Genomic DNA, 19137 nt, shown 5'->3' with positions numbered 1-19137 from the left:
TCCCATATCCAGCTTACCTATTTGTTTTTTGAATTTTGTTAATACAGTAGAGAAGCTGTTCTTTTCCTTTTCTTTTTACATAGTAAGATTCGACTCAGGGGTTTATTTATTTGCTCTTAATGAGCTGAAAGTCCTTCCGAAGAAAAGAACAATATTTTCTTCTGGTTCTTCCTTTTTTCTGATTTTAATTTAAGTTCTTAATCGATCCAGGATTTATTTAGCGTATCATAATATACATGCAACACATTCTATTTTTTCCAAATTATTAACCAATTACAAATATACTATTTGTTAAGCAATTCTCCATTCATATAAATTTTAATAGCTAGTTTCACTCTATACTGGATTATTCTCTGGGCTTCAATTATTATAGCTATAATAAATGTTGATATTTCACAATGAAATGTCCCCCCACACCACTTTTTTAAACTGTTCTCCATTACTTTCTCCTCTATATTATTTCAGATCAATTTTGAAATCACTGTCAAGTTCCAGAAGGACTCCCATTAGGGTTTTGATTGCAATTGCATTAAACCCATAAATTAATTTGGGGAGAACGGATATCCCCACAATATTAAATTTGCTAATCCAACTACATGATATACCTCTCCATTTATTCAAGTCTTGCTTTATCTTCCTCAGAAAAGTTTTGGAGGGGTTTATGTTTTCATACGTAGTTGCAGTATGTTTCTTGGTTTCCTCCTAAGTATTTATGTTTTAATTGCATTTGAGAACAGGATACGTTTTATTATATTTTCATGTGGTTATTACTAGCATACGGCTATTGCTTTTTGTTTATTTGCTTTGTGTCTGACCATAATACTGAAATCTCTTAATAATCCTAATACCTTTTTTTTTCTTGGTTTAGTTTATTCTCTTAGGCTTTGATGCTGTAAGAGTATTTGCTCCTAGAAATAGTAATTCTAAAAAAGTGACTTTCCATTCCTGGCTTACTAAGTAAGAATTCTGATCGGTAATGAAGACTGATTTCTTTCAAATTATTTTTCAGCCTCTCTGGAGATCATATGGTTTGTATCCTTTGACTTATTGATATGAGGTATTATATGAATAGCTTTTCCAGCATTCAACATTTTTCATCAGTGCCTTTCTAGAATAAACCCAACTTGGTCATGGTGCCTTCTGCTTTCATAATGATGCTGGATGCTGGCGGTCATAGAGCTTTGTAGCTATGTACTTACACACTCAGTTCCCAGCCAGGCCACCTGGTCAGGTATAAGGCCTTGGGTAAGTCACTTACCTCCCAGATGATGGAGGAAATCATGGCCCCTCCACTAGGCTGCTGCAAGAATTACAAGTAAAATCCTCCAAACAACCTCAATGCTATGGGCCTTGTATATCATAGATACTCAAACTGGGTAGCTGTTGTTTTCATTACTATGAAACAAAGGAAACACACTTTCTTGGTATTGTTATCTCAAGGTCTTCCCAGGTATAGGAATGAGTGACCTCCAGCTGTAACATATTTGGGAGTTACTTTTTTAATCCAGAAAATCTGATAAACAAAAAAACCAAAGATATTAGATTTAATTATCATTAACACTACCTCTCTGTGGCTTTTTCTTATCTCAACTTTCAAGGTAAGGAGGAATCAAGGAGTATTTATTTCCCCAGGAAGGTCTGTTGGCTTACTATACTTCACCTTCTGAGCCCTAGTTCTCTAGGGATCATGGGGGAGCAAAAAAATCTAAACCTAACAATGTTTTACAGGGTTTTTCTTATTACTTTGGAATTTCACCCAAGGCTACAGAACCAGAAAGAGTAAGGAGTAAGTATGGCCGCCTCCTGCAGAGAACCTGAGGCACTTCCAGATGTCCTCCTCAGGTCCTCAGGGGCTGGAAGAGGCACCCAACTGGACCCTCCCTCCTCTCTTCAACACCAGGCTCAACCCACACAGCAAGGAGGCTGGGTGGATTGGGAGGAGAGAGTCTTGGAACCTGTAAACAGGTGTAGGGAAGAAGGCTTTAGCTTTCCAACTCATCTTCCTGAAGCCAAGGGAGGAGTTCCATGATAGCCACCTGTAGACATTGTGTACATAGAGGGAAGGAGGGGAGAGGGTCTGCAAGAAGAGGAAGGGGACATATCATGTCCCAGCAGATGCCTGCTCACGTGCAGACACCCCCTGGCTCATGTAGCAGCTCCTGAACCAGGTATGGTGAGAGCAGGCTTTCTCTCTCTTCAATCCCTCCTCTTTCCTCCATGGTCCTATGCTCCAGGGGAGGAAGGAGGCACAGAAGCAGCTAAAAAGGCAGGGAAGGAAAGGGAAGTGGAAGAGCAATGAGCACCCCTTCTCCAAATAATTTTGCACAGGTGGTTGTCGTAACCATCTTTTGTGGGTGCCTTCAGTCTGGGCTCACCTGCACGACTCTGGCAACCATGTCCCTTTGAGCATGGTGTGGCATGCACGGAAGACCCTCCTTCCCTAGTCTGTCACAGTGCTGGAGGTTTCCCCAGTGGTCTTCAGATTCTGCTTTGGTTCTAGGTAGGATGGTGATCTGCCTGCTATTGGCTGATCTTGCTGTGCCTCCCTCAGACTCATGGGTAATCTCACCAGGATTATGACAGAGCAGAGATAGGAGTTAGAAGTCTGTGCTCACACCACCATCCTGCTCAGAAGGAAGTTCCATTTGCTTTTAATCTAGACCCCTTCTAATCTAATCTCAGACCAGGTTATGCTACCTGTGCATTGAAGCTGAGGCTTACAAAAATTTTCTTTTAATGGCCTGGAGTGCCTGGCTGGCTCAGTCAGTTAAGCGTCCAACTCTTGGTTTTGGCTCAGGTCATGATCTCATGGTTTTGTGAGTTCAAGCCCCATGTCAGGCTCTGGGCTGCTAACACAGAGCCTGCTTGGGATTCTCTCTCTACCCCTCTCTCTCTCTGCCCCTCCCCCACTCACGCTGTCTCTCTCTCTCTCAAAATAAATTTAAAAAAATTTAAAAAGGCCTTACAATGCTAGTTACATAGCTTTGTTCTGTTTTCTAGACTCTCAATTTCTCTTTCTCTCTTGCTGTCCCTCCACTCTGCCCTAGAACTGGATGCTGGACTGAAAACATAGAGCCCGCCTAAGGATGCTCACTGAAGACAGTCAGGACTCACCTCCGCTCCCTGTTCATAAGTCCTCATGCTCATAAGCCTTGGCTTCCCAGGAAAGAAAGGGGTCTGGATAACATGCTTCTCTCTCCTACGTAGGACTTAGATTAATCAGAAAAAGAGCAACTCCTATCTCCGCCCCTGACCTCATCATCAGGTATCACTGTAGCCACACATCAATGAACCCAGAACACCTGCAAAGCCATTGTTCGCCATCTTCCCAGGAGCTTAGGGCTTCGGCACTAATCCACCACTGTCTGAGCAAGTAAAGACAAGGCACTAGAGCAGTCTTTTTACAACAGGGTCCATCACACCATCAGTTTAGATTCCGACACCCTCTTCCTAGGCCGGAGACGTTTTTTGTTTTTTGTTTTCTTCCAAATAATGTTCCTTAAGGGGCTTCTATGTTTTGGATTCTCTGCCAGGCTTATAACTTATCTCACTGAGGCTTCGCCACAAAACAGTGTATCATAATCTCCTGTAAATGGAAGAAACGAAACAGAGACACAGACAGATGCACTGTCATCCAGATACAAGTGCCACCTTGAAATAAAAACCAGATTCTTTTTGGCTCTAAAGCCCCTATTCTTCTCACTAAATTCTAATGACTACTCTTACTTCATTGAGCTCAGCAATTTGAATTTCTCCTTTCTATTTCCTTAGAGAAAAGAGACAGACACCTATCACTTCAAGTAGGAATCCATAAATATGTGAATAAAATATAATGTGCAATCAAACCTCAGGTGGAGGGAATACTAAGTGAGCCCTCCAAAGCAGCAGTATTGCACATTTCTGGCTGTACAAAGTCGCTTTTCATTTGGAAAACCTAAATTCGGCAATACCACAATGAAGTGGGTACCCAGGCAATGGGGCCTTTAATTTACAGGGAGCAAGCAATCACAGGGAACTTCTGATCACCTGGCATGCTAGATTGTGGATTTGTGATTCCACAACTGCAAAGTGATGGTTACTGCCAGAGTCTGGCTCAAGCAGGACCTTTAAGGATAAGGGGAGGAGATTTCCAGAGCACAAGAGAGCTAAATTTGGGTTGCTTAAGACCTGTTTCTGAGATAAGGAGGAATAGGTCTCTTGAGAGTAAAACCAGATCCATACACAAGTGGGTGTGGCATGGAGGCAGATCTGGGTGACAATGAGGGAGAATGTCTTTTGTCTAATGCTGGGTGATAGCTTGAAGGCATCAACAAGCAGGTGCATGGCCCATTAAAAGTGGTACCTGCAGAAAAGATGAACTGGACCAGTGTGGTGTCCACACCTCTCATCATCTCACTGGCCTTCCCCTATTGCTGACCCTGGTCCCCATTCTCAATGCTGTTGACCTTGGTTCTCCTCATGGAATCCAGATAGTTGATGCTAGCAGCCTCTGCTCTTTTAAACCTACATGATATTGTTTCCACATAGGACCCCAGCCAGAGTTTTATGATAACCAGACCAATATTAGATAGAGAGTAATAGTAACCACCCAGGATCCCCAGCAGTTAGAAGGTCTGCTATGGGAGTGCATGATCTTCCCATCAGAGATAGCATTCAAGGTGAGGCTGGGTGGGCACCAGACAAGCTCCTAGGACCCAACTAGTATCCATGGATGTCTGCTGTTGGGGATGTGCCAGAGAAAACCACCCACTGTTCTAGATAAGAAAACGTCTGAGAGTCTAGATTATGATCATCGTGTTCTGAAATAGGATTTCCTGTGAGATGATGAACAACAGAAGAAAATGGTACACCCATTCACATGCTAGTCAGTCCAGAGAAACGGACATGTCAGATTTCCTGCTTTAACAATTCACAACCACAAGAGCAACAAGTAATAATTCATTTTATTACAGGCATCTAAAGAGTATTTGGAGCTTTTCAAAGAACTCTGATGTAAATTATCACATATGCACCTCACGCCTGTATCTCAGGAAGGATGGCAGATGATTAAAGAGAGCAAAAGAACAAAACGATGAATGAAAAAAATAAATGAATGGGGCATCTCAAGGGAATAGTATGAAGAAAGAAAATTAGACTGCTTTCATTGGTACTAAGGAGTCCCTTTGATTCTAAAATGCAGATGCAATCAGGTAGTTCTCAGGGAAGATGAAGGGGTACCCTGCTGGTCCCTCCTGGGCTCCAGGCTTCCATATGCCATCACCTGCTATGCATCTTTATCTCAAACACAACATATGCAAACCTCAACTCATTCTCTCGTCCCTAACCCATCTATTGTGTCTTGCATCTCGCCCAACAGTTCCACCACTCACCTCCCAGCCATCCAAACCAGAAGCCATAGAGTATCATCTTTGGCCCTCTTGTCTCACCCCTACATTCCCTGTGTGATAGTCTGTCCAGGTTCTGGCATCACTGGCTAACAGTCTTGCTCTGAACTCGAGACTATTGAGCTAGGATGGTGCTTTGCAGCCAAACTCTTGAAAATGTCCACCTGTAAAGGTGTGACCCCGTTCCTGATGCACCAAGGATATACCGGGCAAGTGGCCTGTCAGACCTAGCAGACCCGGAATACATCCACACCTGCCCTTGCTGAATTGTCCCCCAGGTATCTTCCTGAGCTACACCCATGCTTTAGCCTGAGCGCCTGCTTTAAGCCTTTGCCACCAATGCCTAGAACAGAGCTTGGCCCGGGGAAGGAGCTCAGTAGATGTTTGCAGAAAAGGCCTACAGCCTCCGTGGACTGACTAGACCATGCAGCTGGTCTCCATAGTTGCCAGTCTCCCTACCACGCAAACCCACCCTCAAGAGGACATGTAGACAGGAAACCCCATCAAAGCATGTGATGGGGAATTCCTTGAGCCAAGAGACTTAGCTCTAAGCACTGAATTGATTTGCAATCTTGGGCTGATGATGCTGTACCTTAGCCTTCCTCCCATTTACCTCTCAGAGCTGCCTCAAGGATCAAGCAACATAGTGGGCACACCACCAAAGTGGCACGTAGGTGTGGCACAGCGTATCAGTGATTCCTCAATGTGGGTATGCCTCAGCATCACTCAGAGGGCTCCTTAAAGCATAGATTTCTGGGCTCCACTCCCAGAATTTCTGCATCATTAGGTCAGGGCTGAGGCCTGAGAATATGCATTTCTAACAAGTTCCCAGGTGATGCTGATGGTCCAGGGACTAAACTCTGTGAACCAGTGTGCCAGACCATTTTAAGAGCACTGCCTTTCCCCACCGACCTGGTTTTTCTCCCTGAAGTATGCTATTTCAATATTCGACTTTATGTTTATGTTTTACCCTTTTTGCTGTTTTGCTGGAATCTTAACATAGTCTGTAAATTCCTCTGGGCAGAAATTATACCTTCCACACTCCACATTCTCTCATTTTCTGTTTTGCAAAATAATGAGTACATTTCCAGTGCGATTAATAATAGAAAAAGGAAGGGGGGGGACCCACACTACCAACCCCAATAAACAGCTTCCACAAATGGATACCAGCCCTGGAATCCTCTTAAAAATTAATTATGAGGCAAAGAATATTCTACCATCAGTGGCAATGTGGGAAAGAAGATTATGTTCTTGATGACACATTTTGTAAAATGTGGGTTATTCAAGATTTTAGCTGTAACTTACTTAAACACCACCATTTTTTGAAATATAAAACCACAAACAGCATTTCAACTCATAATTTTTATAGTGATAGTCAGACAATTGTGTTTTCAACATGCAAAATCCATTACACAGTCGTGGCAACAGTTTGCAATAGATTGTAAATTTTTATTGAGATGATCATCTTCCGATTGAATTTCAAAATGTATTATATGATCATCAGCAAATACGTCCAGAGGGGCTGCTAAAGGACTTTCAGTATCATTTATAAAGATCAAAAACCCTGGAAACTCTTAGATTTACCCTGTGGAAAAAGAAAAGTCTCATTGGTAGGATCAAATCAATTACTTTTATGGATGAATATTGAATTGCAAAGCTGAGATAAGGTATTACCTGGTTTAATAACATAATCTTATGTCCTTTTAAAGTAGTAGGTTTCGTAATCAGGTTTCAATAAGGAATTTTGCGAAAGGCCCGCTTTTGAAAATAATCAAGAAAATGGCATTTCTATTTATTATAATGGTCCGACAACATCCAAAGGAATACTCCCAAGCAATGGGCATCCTCACTAACCTTGGGTTATAGACCACCCAGACGCACTACTGAGGTACGTAAGAGTGATTACAGTCAGTTCTGCTACAGCTCTTGTTCTGACAACTCACATGTGTTCCAACATGATTGACCTATTAGGGGACAATCTGAGCATAGCACGAATGTCACATTTGTTATGTGTGAGTCTGCACATAGAAACACTATGGAAGCAGAAAACTGCACTCAGCTCCACTGAGCCACGCGAGAGTACAGAGAACGTACCCCCCTCAAACATCGACCTGCTGCCTCTGTTCACAGCACGTGCTGTGAGCCCCAGGCACCCACAGCTGGTGTCATGACTTTCCATCACGTTCAGAAAGCCCTCTTCATCACCACCCCAGCTCACAGGCTGCAACCTGCTTCAAAAGCAAACCCGGGGTCTCTCTGCAAGGAAACACACTCTATGTACTGCAGTATTTATGCATATCCTAAGCCACTGACAGGTGTGAACTGTGTGACCAGTTTTACTATTTTCCTCTTTTTTTTTAATGTGTCATTGATGAAGAATGAGCGAAGTACCCTAATCCCATTTTCCCCCATAACCCTGATAGTCTTTATCGCATAACTTTCCATACTACAGTGATTTTCAGGGACGCGTATGTCGCATTATAGAACTAATTGTATTTTGTTTTTTTCTTCCATGGTCGCTGTGCCGATGGGTCCTTCTCTCCCCACCCGGAACCCATCAGTGACTCTTCCTCCCTTGGAATCCAATGGCTCATGCTGCTGCTTCCCTGGTCCCCCCTGGCAGAACCCCGGCACTGTATTCCATGCCAATGGCACAGACTTCTCTATCTTTTCACCGTGGGGTGACCAATGATCAGTGGCATTAGAGTCAGAAGAACCTGAGTGCAAATCCTAACGGTGCCACTGGTTAATTCTACGACTTTGGACAAAAGGTTTTAAAATATAGAGTCTCTATTCCTTCATATATATGTGAGATAAAAGTACTTACATCAAATGGTTAAAGGGGGAAAAAAACCACACTGAGTTCTTTTAACTTCTTGAGTTACATTCAGAGCTGTAACATCTCAGGAATACAGTCAGGGATAAAATCCTAGCCAATATCCCTTATTAGAAACACCATAGAAGCCTGGAGTTCCTGGGGATAGGATACAGTTGGTTCAAAAGAACCTTCTCAGACACAGTCCCAGCCACCAAATTCTTAAGCGACAAACCAAAAACCTCAGAGAAACTGGGGGAGGCACAAGTCCCCTGGGGTATACTGAGCCAGGAGCTTGGAGGGATATAGAATCCAGAGGACCCATGAAGGGACAGTCCCAACCTAGACTGTTCGGTTGGAACCAGGAGGGCCTGAGGGATACAGAGCCAGAAAGCTCTCAAGGACTAAAGCAGTTCCAGAATCCACTGAGAGGCACTTTCAGAGCCAGGAGGTACTCAAGACAAAGTTGGCATCAGGAACCTTTCAGAGACGTAAATAGAACCAGGAACCCTCAGGCAAAGTGTCAAAACCAAGAGCTCATTAGGGTCACAGGCCTAGGCAAGGAATCCTCAGGGACAAAGTTAACATCACAAGCACCTGAGATAGCTAACAAGAATCAGAAGCACACAGAGGTGTAGTCCAAATGAGGCCGTGACAAGGCACACTTTCAGAGCCAGGAGCCCTGAGAGACACTTCGAGCACTAGGAAGCCTCAGACTTACAGTGGCACCAGGAATCCCTGGAGGCACACAACCAGTGTCCCATCGGAAACACTGTCAGAACCAGGAACGCTCCAGGACACGGCTGGAGTCAGGTGGCTCTATGGGTCCCAGTCATCACCAGAGCCAGGAGGGCCTCGAAGGCAAGACCAAAGCCCTGACTGTTGCTTTCCACAACAGGAAGCACAGTCACATCAAAGAAGTCTAGGAATGACTGTCGCAGAATGCCAATAGAAGGATCACTCAGGGCAACTGCCCGACCTCTCGAAGCAGAGTCAAGAAGGAAGCTCTTACCTGCACACTTGGTTCTGGTGGTGAGCGGAGGCCCTGGTGGTCCCGTGCCTCCCTCCCCCGGTCGTGTGAGCAGCACCCGGATCTCATACTCCACATCAGGGTCCAGATGCCATAGCTTATAGTTGGGAGAGTCAACTATGTGGGTCTCGGCCCAGGTGCCCGTGGTGGTGCGGTACTCCACCTCCTTCAGGATGATGGGGCCATCCCCGATGATAGAGTTGGCATTCGGTTTGATCCACAGGTATGTGGCCCCTACGGCCAGCAGCTCTGGGGGGGCGATGGGTGTGGGAGGCTCTGGAAGACAAGCAATCAGCAAAGGATGTCAGACCCAAATGGTTTACGGAGAAGAATCCAAGCATATAAGGACAAGAACAGAATTCCAGAGTGAGCCACTTACAGGAGCCCAAATCCCTTTCATGACTCCATTCACATCCTACCTTAATTTCTATGATTTTTTTTAATGTAAATACCTGAATTGGTATTTCTTCTACCACACGACCATATCTCCATTTAAATAAAGTAAAGAAAGAAGGTAATTGTGAATAAATGGTTTTTCTGGAACACAGCAAAGCTGCCTGGGTTAATATTCTGTTTTCCGTCCTCAAATGAGAACATGCCCTTACTGAAGTGGAATTTGGTTCAAAACCCAGGAGAGTCTGAGGTTTGTAACCATTTCTTTCATAGCAACACATGGATTCCTAGTGGAAGTTCTCCCCCAAATAGTGCTATGAGCCAAAGTAGCAAAAAGATGATGGCAAAGGAAAAATTCAGCTTCTTTTCAACTCTAGCAGGTTTCCTCCAGTAAGGAGGATGTCACAGGCACAGTGTCCTCTGTAGGAATCAAGGGTCAAGGGAAAAGTCAATGCAGAGTTATCTTGCATCCTGTATGGGTTGTTCCTCTTCCACTAAGTTCTATTTCTTCGGTTAAATAAACTAGAATTTCAACAAGCACTTATGGTAGGTCTTTCTGGCAATTCTTAGCCCATTGGCATAGCTGCTGAAATTAACATTAACTTTGTATTTCTTATTTACCAAGAAATATCACATGCACTACTTTGTGCAAATCTTGGGACACAATCACCTCCATTTTGATGGATTAAAAACAAACAAACAAAGAATCCAAGTGATCGGGTCACCTAACCAAGATCATGAAGCAGGTAAGGTAGGATGGAACCCACATCTCTATGCCTTCCCAGGCCAGCTATTCCTTTGGAAAGCTGTTTGCTTATAGACACCCATTTTCTAGAACTCAAACTGGTTATGTTTGTTATTTTTATTTGGAGCAAAAAATAGCAGTGGCAAAGCAATAAAGAAAATAACAATAGGGGCGCCTGGGTGGCTCAGTCGGTTAAGCGTCCAACCTCAGCTCAGGTCATATCTCACGGTTTGTGGGTTCGGGCTCTGTGTAGACAGCTCAGAGCCTGGAGCCTGTTTCGGATTCTGTCTCTCTCTCTCTCTCTCTCTGCCCCTGCCCCACTCATGCTCTGTCTCTGTCTCTCAAAAACAAACACTGAAAAAAATGTAAAAAAAAGAAAGTAACAATAAAGAGAAAATAAGTCCCCTTATCTACCACTCAATATAACAGCCATTTTTATTTCTCCATGTTCCATTACAATTTCTATTCATATTTTTAATCCTTGTTCATACAGCTACAGTAACATAAAGACCCAATGTTTTTCTTCCCTCACTTCTTAGATTCTAAAGACTTTGCTGACAACATGGATCTTGCCATCACAGTCTTTAATAGCTACAGAACAATCTATCAGGCAATCACACTAACTAATCTCCAATTCTTGGGCACGTGAGTTGTGCCAAGTTTTGCTACAGTAAATAATGCTGCAATGAACATCTTTGTGCAAATGACTCCAATTTTTCTGGTCTCATATTTTCTTGGAACCAATTGCCAGAAATGGGATCTGTCAATGGATATGAACAAATTAATGATTCTTGGAGTAGAATTAGGAAGTGAAGAGTCAGTGGGTGGGGGAGCATCTGGGAGTGGAGTATAATGCAGATGTGATCAAAACTTTTGGAGGGCCTCTGGGCTATTCAGGTGGGTAAGGCAGGTACAGGTTTCCATCTGGAACTCAGGTGAGAGCTTCGGGATAGATCAGACTCATTCAGTGTTTGCTTTCTAATTAATCACCTACCCACAAAGATTCTCCAGAGACAGAATAATTGCTATGAAACAGAGGTGGACAATATTTTCTCAGTGTGATTTGAAGCAAATCTTAAGGGACAACTTCAGATTGCCTCTATTATAGCCTGCCATTTGGTCAGAGAAGGAAATTAAGCAGATTAGTCAAGCTAGATGCTTTTCTTTACAAAGCCATGAAGGTTATTATTACTCAAGGCCTTGTTATCTCAAAGGTGTTTGCAAATTGATTTTTTGATAATTTGTTCCAGGTAGAGAAGTTAAGTTGGCAGGCAGATAATTTCTGAGCTCATCCTTTGTGTATTTTAAATATATAGACCTTTTGATCATCATTGTCAACTCTCCAGAGTCCCCATCAGTCTACAGTGGGGCCCCAAGGGCGCTATTTTGTAGCTCTGTGATAACTCTGCTCAACTCCTTAATATAATTATTCACAGACTGGCCCTGGACAGAATTAAGAGCAGCAGACTTCAATACTTTGGGGCTTGGGCCAATTGACTTTCCTCCATGGTCTTTGCTCTGTTTCAGGCATTAGCAGTAAATTGCTGACCACCAGAAAGAAAATAAAGTATCAATCTTTCCAAATGTTTAGTCTCTTTTCACTTATTTCTGGTGGTAGGTACAATATAGTAACAAACTTTCCCTCGAGTAAATAGATGTCTCCATCTCAAATGACTTACTAGTACACATGTCCCTCTGCAGACTAGCCAATACAATTATCTCTCCCTCTGTCCCCTTGAAGTACATCACAGTGCTTCCTGTACCTGGTTCTAAAACAGCCATCAGATTATTATTTTATTTCCTCTTTTGTTAGTAATCCAATTATAATTGGGGTTCTTTTTTAAAATTTAAATGGAAGTTAGTTAACATATAGTGTAGTAATGGTTTCAGGAGTAGAATTTAGTGATTCATCACTTACATATAAAACCCAGTGCTCATCCCAACAAGTGCCCTCCTTAACGTCCATCACCCATTTAGCCCACCCCCCACCCACCTCCCCTCCAGCAATCCTCAGTTTGTTCTCTGTATTTAAGAGTCTCTTATGGTTTGCCTCCATCTCTGTTTTTATCTTATTTTTCCTTCCATTACCCTTATATTCATGTTTTGCTTCTTAAATTCCACATATGAGTGAAGTCCTATGTTATCTATCCTTCTCTGACTTATTTCACTTAGCGTAATACACTCTAGTTCCATCCATGTTGTTGCAAATGGCAAGATTTCATTCTTTTGACCACTGAGTAATATTCCACTGTGTGTGTGTGTGTGTGTGTGTGTGTGTGTGTGTGTGTGTACACCACATCTTCTTTATCCACTCATCAGTCAGTAGACATTTGGGCTCTTTCCACACTTTGGCTATTGTCGATGGTGCTGCTATAAACATTGGGGTGCATGTGCCCCTTTGAATCAGCATTTTTGTATTCTTTGGATAAATAACTAGTAGTAGGATTGCAGGGTCATAGGGTAGTTCTACTTTTAATTTTTTGAGGAACCTCCATACTGTTTTCCAGAGTGGCTGCACCAGTTTGCATTCCCACCAACAGTACAAAAATGTTCCCCTTTCTCTGCATCCTCATCAACATCTGTTGTTGCCTGTGTTGTTAATTTTAGTCATTCTGACAGGTGTGAGGTGGTATCTCATTGTGGTTGTGATTTGTATTTCCCTGATGATGAGTGATGGTGAGTAATCTTTTCATGTCTGTTGGCCATCTGGATATCTTCTTTGGAAAAGTGTCTGTTGGTGTCTTCTGCCCATTTCTTCACTGGATTATTTTTCAGTGTTGAGTTTGATTAGTTCTTTATAGACTTTGGATTCTTTATAAGTCACATGTATGAGTGGTTCAAAGAGAAGTAGGGATATGAGACACACTATTTTTTTTGTAAGCACCTCTCTTTTTTTAAATGAACAGAAACATCAGGTTTATCAGTTCTCTCTGAGACGAACTGCTCAAGTACACAATGCAAGAAATATGAGGCCATCTAATCCAACAACTGGAGTCATCAGAAAGGGAACCAAGGCCAGAGAGGGTCTGTTTACTAGAAGGTGGGGGCAGAACATTAGAACTTTGGGCCCTAGCAGAATTCCTGCTCCTCCCTTTTTCTTCTCGTACTTCAGATGTTTAAGCAATTAACCAGAAGGATCTTTCAAGGGAGTCTATGCAAGTAGTTTTTAACTTTTGAGGATACATAGGCCCTTGCAAAGATCTGGTGAGAAATTTCAGACTCTTTTCCCAGGAAAATGCACATATACCCACCATTTCAGGAATTCATGAACACTTCTGAAGCCTATACATGAACCCCTGAAGAGGCTATGCTGAGAATAAAGGAAAAGCACAGAGATCCTGCTTATGCACCACATGCCCATAATACTTTACACTTCTTTGAGACCCTGAAGCCACCCTTTGTTGCAGGGGCTAAAGCCAGGAATACAATCAGTAAGGAAATGGAACTTGGTGTAAACTTCACAGATCTAGTGCTTCTAGGCTCCCAGCATCCCAAACATCTGGGTGAAAATAAACATTCTAAGATTTCCATGGGATAATGTGAAGTAAATGTCTAAGTCCCTCATGGCCATGACCCACCTAACACATTAATAGATTCAACATTTGGGCTAAAATATTTTATGGATGAAGACATGACCCTACCCATGAGATGCTATATCCTAACTAGAAATCTTCTACGAAGGCTGCCTTAGTAGTTTGTGTTGCTATAACAAAATACCAAAGGCTGGGTGGCTTAAACAATAGGCCTTTATTTCTTAGAGCTCTGGAGGCTACGAAGACCAAGGTCAAGGTACCAGATAACTCAGTTCCTGGTGAGAACCCCTCTTCTTGGTTTGCAGATTATCTCCTTGTTATGCCCTTCCATGGTGGAGCGAGAGGGACAGGGACAGGGACAGGGACAGGGACAGGGACAGGGAGAGGGAGAGGGAGAGGGAGAGGGAGAGGGAGAGGGAGAGGGAGAGGGAGAGGGAGAGGGAGAGGAGCTGGTCTCTTCCTCCTCTTACAAAGGCACAAATCCCATAATGGGAGCTCTACCTACATGACTTCATCTAAACCTAATCACCTCCCAAAGGCCTCCACCTTCCTAATACCATCACATCACGGGTTAGGGCTTCAACATGTGAATTTGGAAAGGGCAGGGGGCACACAATCATGCATTATATAACAGAGGCTTTGTTTTCAAATGCATCCTTCTCTTCTCAAGGTCATGGTCTTGAGATGAACAACCTTACAGAACTCTCTGTGAAAGAAACCCCAACCAGTATGTACTCTCTGCTTCTCATGTGCCAGACAGAGTGCTGGGTATGGGGACTTTAGTGGTAGAGAGAAATGCAGGCTCTCCGGACCCATGGAACGAGAGCATAAGGCAGTCAATTAAAGCAGCAATGCCAATAAAGTGGAAGGGAAAGGTCATGATGGGGGTGGTAGAGACAGTTAATGAGGTCTACGAAGGGACCTAACCTGGTGCAGAGGGAAGCTCTTGCAGAGACAAAGCTCACAACCCTTGGGCCTTAAATTCATGTTATATTTGCAAGCAAAGAGAGAATATCTTGGGGGTCCTGTCGATCTGAGTTGTTTGGGAAGATACCATACAGGCTCAGAGTGGTAAGCAATTAAAACTAGGTGCTCAGAACACTCTTAATCCACTCATCCTACAAACACTGAACACCTGCTATCGGTCACATGCTGTTCGGAGCGCTGAGGATTCAGTGGTAAACACAACAGACACAATCCTGGCTGCCAGAAGCTCAAATTCTAGCTTTCCTTCGAGGACTGCCAGAAAGAGAAGTAATAAGAAGGTAATTCAGAAGCTGAGGAGGAGGAGGAAACTGGAGGAGCCCAGGTGCGTGTGTGCTTCTGGATCAACCAAATGATGTGCATCCGTACAGCAGAATACCGTACAGCAAGGAAAAAGGAACTACTGACACACAGCATGAGTGAATCCCAAAATTATGTTAGGCAAAAGGAGGAGAAAAGAAGAACGCATAACGATTCCATTTATATGAAAAGTTCAAGGAGAGGCAACATTGACCTATGGTGATAAACAAATTACATACCTGTGGGAGCAGGTACTCACTGAGATAAGGCATAAAAGAACTTTCTGGAGTGTTGAAATGCACTGCAGACTGATTTGGGTAATTAAATAATAAGAATAGTGTTCCCTCTGGTTGAGGTGACTGCCTGGAAGGGAACTTGAGAAAACTTTCTAAGGTAATAAAAATTTCTGTATCTTGACTAGGGTTGTATAACTCATCAAACTGCACTTCCAGTATTGTGCTATATGTCAATGATGTGTTTTTAAAAAGTTTAAGGAAAATAAAGAAACAAAAATATGGCTTGCCTGTGGCCCAGCAGGTGGGAAGAATGCCACTAAATTTTACCGAGAGATGAACCCCAGAATACCTGGAGGAAGGAGCCTCTAATCACATATCGTTTATCTCCAAATAATTCTATCAACATCATCAGATGCTTGAATTCCTATTATTTTTCAGGACACACCAGTTCTCATCCATGAGGCTTTTCACATATGAAACCACGAACCCCCTCTATCTACTTGATCCTGAACCATCAACTGTATAGCTAGGAATAAGTTTTTCACATTTGGTGACACTCTCTGCTGACAAAGTCTGGAACCAAATCCCGAGGGACAAAGTCTGGCCTTCTGGGAGCTGAACTTGGAGACTGCACTGGCCCCTTCCAACCAGGCATCAAAGCACTTCAAGGACAAGACTCTGTGAGCCACCCACACGTAAGTCCTGGGCAGCAACTGCCCTGGACCTGCCAAGGCTCTCCTTCAACACGTAGGTGGTGAGGTGACCCCTTAATATAATTCTGCCTTGTCCTCAGGCAGCAATCTCTAGACCAATTCTATCTTTCTTTTTCCCGCTGTGAGCACTTGTAACAATTTGGCTCCCCAGAAATTCCTACAGACAGCAAAAGTGCTTCAAATAGCTAGAGAGCAAGCTTTGTACGTATGCATTGTCTGCTCCAGACAGAAATCAAACCTTTGGAGAAAACCTGAATGTTGCTAGGACGTAAAGTGACCCTCGACACATTTAAGGTGGATATAACCCGGCCTCTGATGCTTTCCACCACCCGCTGCCCCCTATCTGATCACCTAACTGCATCACTATTGACTGACCCATGAAGAGTCTGCAAGAATGCCCCCACCCCATTCTACCCACCAACATACACACATACCCTCATACTACTTTATTATTCCCACCTCCACACTTTTGCACATGCCAGTTTTCCCGATTAGAACATCTTTCCTTTTACTTTTAATCAAACCGGGCCCATTTTTCTTTTTAATTCTGCTTCATAACTACTCAGCTGTATGACCACAGGGCACATAATGGATGCTCAAAGCATCATGCTTGTTAGATATTCTACTGACTGGCACGCAACACTGTTTCATACAATAATGAATTAAGGATCAAAAAGAAAAAGGGAGACTAGCTGGAGATCAGGGTCCAAATCCTTCTTTGACCTGCCTTTCCACTAACCAGCTCTGTGACCCTGGACAGACCACTCAATCTTTGAGACTCTCAATGTTTTCAACTTTAGAATGAAAGATGGTTCTACAGTTCTAATTAGAAAAGTATCTAAAGTCTCCACCAGGAACTGTAGGGATTCTATGTGCATATGTTCACTGACTCTAACCTGTGTCTTGTCAACCAGAGACCCCACCTCCTCCTTCCATGGCATGGACTCATGAGGTCCCTGAGCAGAAGACACAAGTAGACATAGCACTAATTTACCAAAACATGCCTACCAGAATTAGTCTCTGTGCCCTAGCCTAACATACAGTCAATAATTTTTGATGTCTTATGCAAAAGAAAACATTTTATAAGTTTCCCCTAAATAAGAGTTTGGAGTTGCCATGAAGAGATAAAAAAGAACAAGAAGGAGAATATCACAGAAAATAGTGGATGGACATTCACACTAAGGATTGGAAGTGTTTGGGGAGAAGACATCAAATATGTGGAACAGAACAATAATCAAAGACATACCTAAAGAAAATTTCTTTGAAATAAATGGAGCACTGAGTTTACAGAGTATAAAGAACATAGTGGGCTCCTGGCAAAATCAATGATGAGACTCAAAATTAAGCACAAACTGATAATACGTTGAAATACAAGACTAAAGAAAAGTTCCCCCAAGCATCTAGAGACACACAGATCTCCATCAAAACAAAAAAGACTAAACAATTGGTTCTCAGACCTCAGCATTTCAATTCGAGATACTGTGATGTAATGGTGAAACTGGTGAAAATAGTAGTAATAATCCCAAATGACTGCAGTGGCAACTAATATGTAACTACAAAATTTTATGCACCTGTCACTGTTTCTTACTGACTTAGAATAACTCACAATCTTCATAGTGACTCTATGGGTAGATACTAGTATGATTCATTTTTTACTTAAGAGAAGAAAGAGATGCAGATTAACTTTCCCAATGTCCAACACCTAGTCATTCAAGAAACCAGGACTGGGGCCCACTCAGCCTTAGGATGAGGGCAGAGGGAGAGGTCCCCAACCATAACATAATACACGCACACGGGTTTTAAGAGGATGTTTCATGACCCAAGAATTTTAGAGCCAGCTACGTTGTGGTACAGTTGCACAGCCAACAGAAAGACACTCTCAGACTCTTCCTAAAAAATGCAAGAAATACAATGTCTGCTTGCCCTTCCTAAGAGAAAAGATCACTTGAAGAAAGGCCCCAGTCCACCTTGGGATGAATCAAAATCCTAACTTTAGGATGGGGGAATTCAGATACTAACAGGATTTCTCTTTTGGACACATGGAATTTCTCTGAAATAGTCTCTCGCTCTTCCCCCTTCTCCAGGTGACTCACCTTCCCTTGTCCTTCAAGAGAGCTCTCCTCTGGGATGCCTTCCTGGATCTCACCTCAAAGTTGTGTTCTCTGTGTTCTGTGGTTGTGTTAGCCCAGGGTCCCAAGAAACAAAGCTTGAGACAAGGATTCTGTGCAAGTCATTGATTGGAGGAGTTTTTAGGAGGCATGGTATGGGAAAGGTCAGGAAGCCAAACATGGGTGTAGTTTGGAGCTCTGGAGCATTAAGTGCACAACCTCACTTGTCCCTCACTGAGGCAAGGGCATCAGCCATTTGCACCGTTGTGTCATTAACCAGATACAGGTTGCTCTGGGGGTGCAGGCACTGCACGTCAGCCAAGCAGCTCCTGTGTGGCTGAGAACAGTTACCCTGCAAAGGGTGCAGTCATTTCCTAGGACTTCTATAACTACGTACCACAAAATGGGTGGCTTAAACCAACAGAAATTTATGCTCTCATAGTTCTAGAAGTGAGACGACTGAAATCAAGGTGCCAGCAGGGACATGCTCCCTCTGAAGCCTCCAGGGCAGAATGCTTCCCTGCCTCTTCTACCTTCTGGTGTTTGCTAGCAGTCCTCAATCTTCCTTGGATTATAGATGTGTCAGTCTAATTTCCGTCTGTGTCTTCACACGGCCTTCTTCTCCATGTGTCTGTGTCTCTACGTCCAGATTTCCCTTTTCTGATGGACTCCAATCTTACTGGATGAGCACCCACTCTACTCTAGTATGACCTCATTTTAACTTAATAAATTACATCTGAAAAGACCCTCCTTATTTCCAAATGTGGACACGTTCTGAGGCTCTAGGAAAAACATGAATTTGGGGGGAACAATCAATATTAAATCCAGTACAAGGGGCAACTGTGAGGCTTTAGCTGCACCCATGGCCACTAGGGGAAGCACCGTCCTGGGGATCG

At 43.1% G+C, this 19137-nt stretch overlaps 1 protein-coding gene across 3 annotated transcripts in view; it reads right to left on the bottom strand.

The window, feature by feature from the left end:
- PTPRT (protein tyrosine phosphatase receptor type T) overlaps positions 1–19137 on the bottom strand; it is a 796626-nt gene that overhangs the window by 598918 nt on the left and 178571 nt on the right. For all 3 annotated transcript variants that reach the window (XM_042980385.1, XM_042980383.1, XM_042980384.1), the window contains exon 6: positions 9212–9505. In XM_042980385.1, the coding sequence (XP_042836319.1) occupies positions 9212–9505 (294 nt within the window). The remainder of the gene's footprint in view (positions 1–9211; positions 9506–19137) is intronic.

The sequence above is a fragment of the Panthera tigris genome, chromosome A3 (assembly GCF_018350195.1).
Source record: "Panthera tigris isolate Pti1 chromosome A3, P.tigris_Pti1_mat1.1, whole genome shotgun sequence".
NCBI lineage: Eukaryota > Metazoa > Chordata > Mammalia > Carnivora > Felidae > Panthera > Panthera tigris.
Note: the sequence above shows the minus strand (reverse complement) of the source record. Positions and strands in the feature narration are given on the sequence as shown.